This window comes from Ovis canadensis, chromosome 21, assembly GCF_042477335.2.
Source record: "Ovis canadensis isolate MfBH-ARS-UI-01 breed Bighorn chromosome 21, ARS-UI_OviCan_v2, whole genome shotgun sequence".
Taxonomy (NCBI): domain Eukaryota; kingdom Metazoa; phylum Chordata; class Mammalia; order Artiodactyla; family Bovidae; genus Ovis; species Ovis canadensis.
This window is the reverse complement of record NC_091265.1, coordinates 55,910,609-55,920,511: the sequence shown is the minus strand read 5'-3', so window position 1 is coordinate 55,920,511 and position 9,903 is coordinate 55,910,609. Positions and strand designations below refer to the sequence as shown.

Here is a 9,903-nt window from a genome sequence, read left to right as displayed (position 1 = left end):
GTATACGTTTGTTGGATGATATAAAGTATTTGTGAATGCCAACATCACATTACTCCCAATACTGAAACCGTGCAATTGTAATAATGCTCCAGGCTAGAACTTTGACACAGACTGACATCAAATGTGCCCCTGATCTGTGCCAGTGCCCCACTACCTAAAGCCACTTGTAAGTCATTGTGCTGCCCCAAAAGTCTTCACTTTGCCATGTAACCTCTTTCCCTCTTGCAATCTCCTCTCCAAATAAGGACAGTAATGCACATCTCATCTCATGAAGTTGCTAGGAAAACCACATGAGATCACAAATGTTTAGCACGGCCCCTATAATTAATTTTTATTGAATTCTTTTTTGTCTCCAGATGGCAAGAGTCTCCACATTCCTAGTCTATGCAGCTCAATTTGGTTTTTCAGTCCAGCACGTAGGAAGAGATTACAGTGACAACCCTTGTATTCTAAGAATGTTCCAAGTCCATAATTTACAGACACTGAGGGAGGTAAAGATTTTATCAAGGGTTTTATTTTCGTATCATATAGAGACTCTGCCAACAGGTTAGAGTATATAAAACTAGGTGATCATCACCACCACTGCCTGTTTAGAACCTGCTGTTTTCTGAGTGCTTGGACCCAAGAAGGAAGCATGAGGTGGCTTGGGATCCTTGGGCTGGTGGCCCTCTCAGAGTGCATAGTCATGTAAGTACAGGGATCTTATGTGGCATCATCTCTCTTCCTTGGATTTTTCTTGTCTTCCTCTTCCACTCATCAGGGTTAGAAGGGAATGAAATCAATCCCTGACAGTACTTCTTGTTTCTTTTCTGTTTATTTTTTCCTGACAGTCTTAAAGTTCAATTCTCACTTATTGATGAGTACCTTGCCATGGGCACCATGGGGCCCAAGGGTTTTAGGGTAAGCCTGCAGGGTTTAGCAACTAAAGGGGTTCAGTCACATCATGACCTAGATGAAAATGGCACTCCTTGGAATTGTTCAGTGGACAACTTGCGCAACTGTATGTGTGGTCCCGTGTACTAGCATTTCTCTTGCATTTGATTCTCGGTCTTCTCTCTGCTTTCTCTCTACTTGTGCATGTATGTGTCTGTTTCTTCATCTCCGTATCTCTCTCTTTTATCTCTCCATCTCTTTGGATGTCTCTGTGCATGCAGAACTCTGCGTTTTTTCTTTTCTTTTATTCTTTTCTATTTTGATTCTTCCTTCCTTCTCTAGCCTCTTAACTTCCTTAATTTGTTCTCCATCTCCTGGCGTCTTCTCTCAACCCACTCTTCTGCTTGAACCCTGGAGGAAGGAAGATCAGCAAGATTATTCCTAAGCTGTTTTACTTCCAACAAGCGGTGTGATCACAGCCAAGTCACAAACTCCCTGCATTTCAGATTCTAGCCTGTAAAAAGAGGATAATGATCCCTCTTCTGCCTCCCTCTCAAGAGATATTTTTGAGAAAGATACACTGGGATGGCCACAACAATGCCAATGACTGTCACTGTTGAGACATCCTATATATCAAGTACATTGTATCCATCTATATAAGAGGTATATTTATCATATAATTTCAGTTAATACAGAAAACATTCTATATGGGGGGGGGTGGGGATTATTACATTCTACCTTTTTACCAATGAGGAAACTGAGACTCCTACTGGTCATATGCCTTATCCAAGATTACATGACAGAACCTGTGTTCAGACCTAGGTCTTTGCCATGGTATTTCCATGGCATCTCGATAATAACATGACACTCACAAAAACGCTTGGAAAATACACAGTGTCATTACAAAGCCGGGTATGACAGTTATACTCTAACATGGACATCTGACTGCTGCCTCTTCTTTGTTTTCTCTTCCTCACTGCTCTGTGAAAGAATCCCGCTAATGAAGATGAGCACCATGCAAAAAACTCTCAAGGGAAAAAACTTGATGAACAGTTTCCTGGAAGAACACGCTTATAGCCTGTCCCAGCATTCTGCTAATGACCAGAAATTCTCTACACATCCCCTGAGCAACTTTAAGAATGTGAGTGTATTGGGAGGATGGTGCTCTCCAGCCCCCCTGGTGCTCTGGCCTAGCACTGGGGCTCATCTGGAGGTACCAGGTAGGATATTGGGGTTGGGGCTCCTACAGGAGGCAGAAACACTGTGGAAACAGGGACCCCATCCTCAGAGGAGAAGGCATTCTCATCCTCAACTCTTGGTCTGTGGTGACTGGACCCAGCAATGACCAGGTGACCATTAAACCCCCCGTTCTGTGCTAAAGATATTAGTTTAAGTAGATTTTTCTTTCTGAATGAAGTGAGCCATTGAGTTACAGATGAAGGCTCAATCATGGCTGATCAGAAGATCAATCAAGTGTGAAACCCTAGGCAGAGGATGTTCAGCCTCCATGGATCCAAGAAGGATAGCGGTAAAAAGTTACTGAGCCCCCATGGCATGTGATGCCATAAAAATCTAACACTATAGTTACTGTTACTGATTTGAAAAAGAGGTATCATCTCTTCTTCAAGAATGCACAAGAGGGAGGCAAAGAGTAAACACACATCAAATGAAAGGGTCACCTGCATGCGGTTGATTGGACATGGTCTGCGATTAGAGTGAGTGGTCTGGGGTGACCTAGGAGGGTCACTTGGAGAAGGAGGTGTTCATATTGGATTCAAAGAGGAGACTGGAGAGCTTCTAAAGTGAAGGCTCCAGTCTGAGCAGAGGCTGTGATGTGGGGTGTTTGGAACATGATAACATGATGTCAGGAGACAAGGAACACCCAGAGGGTTAGAGTGTCTGAGAATCGGGGGTGGACACCGCAGCCAGGCCTGCCCTAACCTTCCCTCCTTGGTCCCTGTAGATATTCTACTTTGGAAACATCAGCATCGGAACACCCCCTCAACAGTTCAGGGTCCTCTTTGATACCGGCTCCTCTGACCTCTGGGTGTCCTCTGTCTTCTGCCTCGATCCAGGCTGTGGTGAGTACCATTTCCCTCCCCTTGCCCATTCGTACTCCCCTTTTCACTTCCTTCTTGGTTCTTGGCATATGACAGGCCCTCATCCTTTGTGTCTGCAGGTAAACACAGACTCTTCAACCCTCGTGGGTCTACCACTTTCCAGATGACAGACCGTCACATGTACTTTTGCAATGAGCTTGGGCAGATCGTTGGGTTTTTTGGCCGTGACATTGTTCAGGTAAAGTGGAAACAGAAGGAGAGTCAGGACTGGCCCTAGGAGCAACTGCTGCTTATAAAACAGACGCAGGGCTAGATGACAGGGCCCATCCTCCCCAAAGTCTCTTAGATATTTGAGGCCCATACAAAATGACCCTGTCCCTAGGGAGAGAGCATCCTAGCTAACAGAATCTTCCAGAGTGGCTAACACAGAGAGTAGCTTGGGGTGTGGACTTGCAGCTACTTTGCCCTTGAGAAGCTCAAGGTTTATTTTGCTGGGAGCAGGGAGAGATGGGGGAAGATCATCACTTTTATCTTCTAAGAATGTGCCGGGCACTTTCATGGTAATAGTTATTTAACCCTGCAGCAACACCATGCAGCAGGTACTTTTATTATTTTCATGATACAGGTAGGGGAACTAAGGTGCAGAAAGCAAGGGCCTTGCAAAGTTCACACATGTGGTAGGTGGTGGAGCTGGGCTGGCCAGTCAGGATTCAAGCATGTGTTGGATATTTGGGGAGAGGATAAAACTGACCTGGAGCCCCTAGGGGCAGCTGAGGGCTTCAGGTATCCAGGCAGAGAAAGCAGGTGGGCACACATATTGGAGGAGCCTGTTAGGGTTCTTCACTCTAGGGGGCCTTTGAGAGTCAAACAAAAACTATGGCCCTCTTCCACCAAAGTGCCTGAGTATTTTTCCTCTCTAGCTTGCTCTCTCTTACTCATACACATACACATACACCCACATCCCCCAAAGCCTGTTTTCCAAGCAGAGTTTTCATAAGAACCTAGCCAGCAACCTTGTATAATGGGCTTACGTCTTCCTGGGCAGATGCAGAATCCATGATGCATTGCAATGAATTCAGTCCATTTCTGTTATCAGATCACAGTGATGCCAAAGAGAAGACTACCCTGCTCTCTACCCACTTTTTCCTCAGGTGGGAACCATTTGGTCTTGTCCTGAGTCTAGGTTGCCCCAACTGTACAGAAGGCATGAGGCCAGTTTGACTCACTCAGATGGTGTTTGCAGGACAAGCATGTGTTGTTAAAATCCACATCCCGACACCAATGGAAACCGAGTTCCTGTCCCAGATTGGTCTAACAATCTGAGATCAACCCAAGACACAGCCAGGCCTCAGTTCTTCTCTGCAGTGCCAATGGCATCTCCTCCCCAGCCCTACTTCCCAATACTTTATGTGGGTAAACTCTCCTCTCCCACAGATTGGGGACCTTGTCATCATGAACCAGACTTTTGCCCTGACCTACAGGCAGGCTAGCAAGATCCTGCCACTCTTACCTTTTGAGGGAGTCCTTGGTTTGGGCTACCCCAGCCTCGCCACCACTGGGATCATCCCTGTGTTTGACAGCCTGATGCTACAAAAAGTCATTTCTGAGCCCGTGTTTGCCTTCTACTTGAACAAGTAAGTCTTAACTGGACAAGACCTCTCTTCAGATTAGTTTTAAGATACTTGCAGTTGCATAAATGATTATAGACCACCTGACTCAGAGGTTTCTTGATAGTCTGGCCCAGGAGAACTATGTCCTTAGGGCCTCACCTATCCCCAACACTGGTTTTTTTGTAAATAAAGTTTTATTGGAACAGAGATGTGCTCATTGGCTCAAGGGCAGCAGCTTGGTCCAGGGAGATGGAGAGAAGAGGGAGAGAAATGGAAGGTGTCAGGAAATGGGTTGGAGAAAAAGGCAACAGGATTTGCTGATAGATTTGATGTGGAAAAAGGAGAGGGATGGCAGGAATGTTTCCCCATTCATAACATTTCACCAGGAGCCAAGGACTAGCTACAATTTTCAGGAACCAGTGAAAAACGAAAATGTGGGATCTGTGAATGTGGGCCCCATGGATGGCACAGGTCACAGGCCAGTGAATCCAACCCTGGGTGAGCCTGAACCCACGCCTTTAGCACCTCTGGCCTGAGCTCTTTTGAAGAATGATAGTTTAGACAAGGGGAAGCTAGATCGTTCCTGCAGGGAGTCTTCTGACGGTATCTTTGAGCACCCATCGCACTAGAGAGGGCCAGGCTCTCTTCAGAAGGCTGGGTGATCAAAGCCTGGCCAGGCTTCCCAGCTTCTAACCACTTCTGTGCCTCTGATTAGCCCGTGACCAACCCTTGGTCAGGTTCTCAGTCCCTACATGCTTCAATTTTTGCATCTGTAAAATGGGAACAGTAGTAGTGCCTCTGATGTGTGGATAAGCACAGCCCTCAGTCATTGCCTGGCATTACTTTCCTCCAATGACACTCCCCCGTTCTTTCTCCAGCAAGAAGGGGTATGGCAGCGTCGTAATGCTTGGTGGGGTGGACCATTCCTATTACAAGGGAGATCTCAACTGGGTACCAGTGCCCAAATGTCGCTACTGGCAGATAACTGTGGATCGGTAAGTCTCTCCCTCTAAGGGCCACCCCAAGTGATGTTACCACATGCACACACAGACTCAGGCAGACACACACAAATGCACAGGTACACACACCACCCATAACTGCCCCAGGCCTCGTGACCAGGGCTCTAACCAGGGTCCTGAACAGGATTCAGGTAGATGTGTGTAGCCCTGGGAGGGGTGTATCTACCATGCTGTGAGGTGGGGAGCATGGTTTGAGGACCCTAATGTGCAGTGAACAGAGAATTAAGGAGAATTTCACCAGCCTGAACAGGGTTGTGATAAGATGCCTGTAGCTATCTGAGACCGAAGGGATTCTCAGTACACAAAATTGCTGTTTTAGCCATGGACTATACAGTCCATAGGGTCGCAAAGAGTTGGACACGACTGAGCGACTTTCACTTTCATTTTCATTTTCAGAAACAAAGTTCTGGACAAACCTGGGAAAACTAGTCTCTTTAGGGAGAGGCTACCTAGCAGTGGAGAGAGGTTGGCTGCTCTCCACAAGGGAGGTTGGCTCCCTTGTGTGTTTTATTTTGGCTGCATTTTCCAGCGCACAGGCTTTCTCTGGCTGTGGCGCGTGGAGGCTTCCCTAGTTGCAGTGCAGGGGCTTCAGCTGTTGTGGACTGCTGGCTGTAAAGTGCCTGAGCTTGCTGTTTGCAGGCCTTGGGCTCAGCCGTTGCAGCACGCAGGCTCTTTTTGGGCTATTTGAGCTTAGTTGCCTGGTGGTATATGAGATCTTAGTTCCCCAACAACCCGTGTCCCCTGCTTTGGAAGGGCAATTCCTAACCACTAGAATTAGTGGTTAGGGAAGTCCCTGTCTGCATTCTTGAGACCTAAAAGCAACTCACAGAAAGAAACAAACCACCTACCTATCCCCAACCCTGGGCACACAATGGGGCAGGGGCTGAGAGAATCAGGAAGCTGAGATCCAAGAGTGGCATGAGAACAAGTGGCAATAATGATGGGACTCTGGGTGATATCCTCAGGTAAAATCTTAGGCACCCTTTGGAGGTCCCCTGAGTTAACTCAGGCATTGCCTGGCAGGGCCCTCAGTGTCTGAGTTGGGTAAAGGGGTGGTGCTGGAGATACTCACTCCCAGGACAGTCTGGTCTCCCCCATCACCAGTCTGAGCATCTGCTACCCGGGGGAACCTCTATCTTCAATGTGTGAGTTGACCCATTATTGGCCAGATACAGATCTCTGTATCCAGTTGCAATTTTTCATTTATTTATTCCACAAATGCCAGGTTCTTGAGGGAGGCACTGAGGATACAATTTGACCTACATCTAGTAAGGCAAACATACATGAAATGACTCACATACATAAGGATTTACCATTTTGGTACGTGCTAGACATGAGGAAGAGTCCACAGAGACTGAGCAAGACCAGAGCCTGATCTAGTTCAGAGCGAAGGCTTCCTTGAGAATGGGACAGTTAAGGTGGAATCTGGAAGATGAGGACAGATGAGCTATACAAAGGTAATGGGGATCTTCTAGGAATGGCACCAGCACAAGCCCACGACCTGAGGTAGGAAGAGCCTGGTGCATGCAAGAACTGAAAGGAAGTCAAAGAAAGTGATGTGAGCAGAGCAAAGGAAAACAGTCAAGGCAAGAGCTGAAGGACTGTTCTGGAGATAGTCAAAGAGGGGGCATTCCTGGGGGAGGCTTCAGAGTGAAGCCTGCTTTGTCCCACTGCCTCCCAGCATCTCCGTGAATGGGAAGGTGATTGGCTGTTCCAGTAGATGTCAGGCCACTCTGGACACTGGGACCGCATTCGTGCATGGCCCGATAAGACTGATCACCAACATTCAGAGACTCATCGGGGCCAGGCCTTACCACGGTTACCAGGTAAAGGATCATGCCACAGGTTCACTCCAGGGCTGCCCACACAACAAGGATTTGCTGGGCTGACCCCTCTCCCTCTTTCTCTCACAGTACTCCTCGATTTCGTGTCGCGGCAGTATTGGAATCCCTCGTGTCGTCTTCACCATCAATGGCATTGACTACCCAATGCGCACTGAAGACTACATCGTGTCGGTGAGGAGCCAACCCTAGGGGCCAGTTCTCAAATCTGGGACTTGCAGGAATCCTTGGGCTGCTGCCGAGAGGACAGCGGCCTCTGCAGGCCCAGTTGCATCATTACAGATGCTGCTGAGCCCTGTGGTTGGGCCAGTGCTTCCCTCAAAACCAACCACGTGAGAGTAAGGGGCAGTCTGGGACTCTCTCCTTCTGAAATAAATGTAGAGACACCAGCTGGCATGGTGGGAGTTACAGGACAGGAGAACACTAAGGGTCTCTGCTCTCACAGACCTTCAGTTCAACCAGAGACCTCAGATGCAGAAACATGGAAAGTCAACTCTAGCAATCCCTGAAATAGACTGTGTGACAAGGGGGGTTGGCTGAGGACAGTCCCAGTGTGCTAGCCCACCATAGTGTTTAGCAGTCTCCCTTCCTATCTCGAAAGTGTCCAGATTGGGATGACAAATTACATGATTGCCTTAATGCTTGGCTGCAACTTCCCCTCGCTAAGCCCCAGGGCCCCCTCTGTGAGCTGTGGTACCAACCCCTCTATGGGGAGGATGGATGCTAAGGTGAATAAAGGGTGCACAGTGACTGCTCAGCCCCAGCACAGGGTGGAGGCTTCACATCAGCTCCCTGCGGGAGTTCAGAGCAGGCTGATGGGCTCAAAGAAGGCTTTGAGGAAGAGAGGGAAATGCAGTAATTCTAAACCATCAGCCTCAGGGAGGAATGAGGAAGCCTGCTTGTGTTGAGACAACTTTATGCTGGATTCCATGCACGTGGCACCCCTAAGGGCTGTGCAAAGGTGGGACAGGAACAGATTAGGGGTGATGAAGCCTAGAGACTAGGGGAGCACCAGGGTAAGTCACCCAACCCAGCCTGGAGTGGCCAAGGATAGTGATTGTGGGCTCAGGAAGGCTTCCTAGAGGGTCTGCTGCTGCTGCTGCTAAGTCGCTTCAGTCGTGTCCGACCCTGTGTGACCCCATAGGTGGCAGCCCACCAGTCTCCGCCGTCCTTGGGATTCTCCAGGCAAGAACACTGGAGTGGGTTGCCATTTGCTTCTCCAATGCATCAAAGTGAAAAGTGAAAGTGAAGTCGCTCAGTCGTGTCCGACTCTTAGCCACCCCATGGACTGCAGCCTACCAGGCTCCTCCGTCCATGTGATTTTCCAGACAAGAGTACTGGAGTGGGGTGCCATTGCCTTCTCCAAGAGGGCCTGAGCACAGTCTTAAAAGAAAAGGGTTGTGGGGAAAGGGGAGAAGAAACGGCATTCTGTGCAGAGAAAACATCTAGCCGGTGTCAGAAGGAAAGAAGACAGAAGGAAAACAGCAGTGTAAGGGGAACCACAGACCATTCTTGTTCTTTAAAAAAAAATTTTAATGAAGCATAGTTGATTTACAGTGATATGTTAGTTTTTGCCATACAGAGAAATGACTCAGTTACACACACACATACACATATATGTGTGTATATATACACTTTTCCTATTTCCCATGACAATTTATTGTGAGATACTGAATACAGTTTCCTGTGCTATACAGTAGGACTTTATTGTTTATCCATCCTCACTTTATCAGTTTGCATCTGATAATCCCAAACTCCCAATCCTCCCCTCTTCCACTCCCTTCCCTCAGGACAATCACAGGTATTGACCCTTCTTAGTCTTGGATGTACACCCTCTTCTGCAGCTGTGGAGAAAGCCACCTGATTCTTACCAAAGGAGGGAAATAAAACGGAGAACCTACCAGCTCTGCATATTGAGGGGGGCAGTATGTAAGGGCTCCAGCTGACTGGTGTGCATTTCTATCTCCCCTAGATTACTTCCAGCCTCTGCTTCAGTGCTTTTCTAGGAGGCACAGAGAAAGTGACCAAATCAGAGACCTGGATACTGGGTGATGCCTTCCTGAAGCAGTATTTCTTGGTTTTCGATCGAAGAAACAACAGAATTGGCCTGGCTCATGCAGTGTAAATGCTGGGCTGCTACAGAAATCAGTCAGGCCCACTCCAAACACACACTCACTCACATGTAAGGCACTCCCTCCCAGGAATGCTGAGGAACTGTGTTTGTTGCTCTGCAAAACCTTATTCTCAGTAAAGAATAAAGGATTTTATCTCAGTGGTGTTGATGCGAATGGGTGCCTCTCTTTGGGTCTGGGAGGTGCATCATAACCAGGCAGGATCCTGTCCCAGGGTTTTATATCTCTAGGGCATTTAACCAGGAAGGAAAGAAGTTCAGAAAACATTAGTTTACCTTGGAGGTCTCTGGTTGGTCTACCTCAGATCTTGTGTCCAGCCCTGGACCAACCATCCTGGGGAGGGCATAGGGCATAGGCTTTATACTGTC

General features: G+C 47.9%; 1 protein-coding gene across 1 annotated transcript; it reads left to right on the top strand.

Annotated features, from left to right (window-relative positions):
• Nucleotides 1-879: 879 nt before the first annotated feature.
• LOC138426663 (pregnancy-associated glycoprotein 2-like) lies at nucleotides 880-9,528 on the top strand. The gene is made up of 8 exons (XM_069565366.1): nucleotides 880-900; nucleotides 2,837-2,954; nucleotides 3,053-3,171; nucleotides 4,368-4,567; nucleotides 5,422-5,538; nucleotides 7,244-7,388; nucleotides 7,476-7,577; nucleotides 9,376-9,528. The coding sequence occupies exons 1-8, from the start codon at nucleotides 880-882 to the stop codon at nucleotides 9,526-9,528; spliced, it is 975 nt and encodes a 324-aa protein (XP_069421467.1).
• The last annotated feature ends 375 nt before the right edge of the window (nucleotides 9,529-9,903 follow it).

Bases quoted from the DNA above. Each gene is read 5' to 3' on its own strand.
- LOC138426663 (XM_069565366.1), top strand. From the start codon at position 880: ATGGGGCCCAAGGGTTTTAGG. The intron at 7,389-7,475 runs GTAAAGGATCAT...TTTCTCTCACAG, and splicing joins GGCCTTACCACGGTTACCAG to TACTCCTCGATTTCGTGTCG. The intron at 7,578-9,375 runs GTGAGGAGCCAA...TATCTCCCCTAG, and splicing joins CTGAAGACTACATCGTGTCG to ATTACTTCCAGCCTCTGCTT.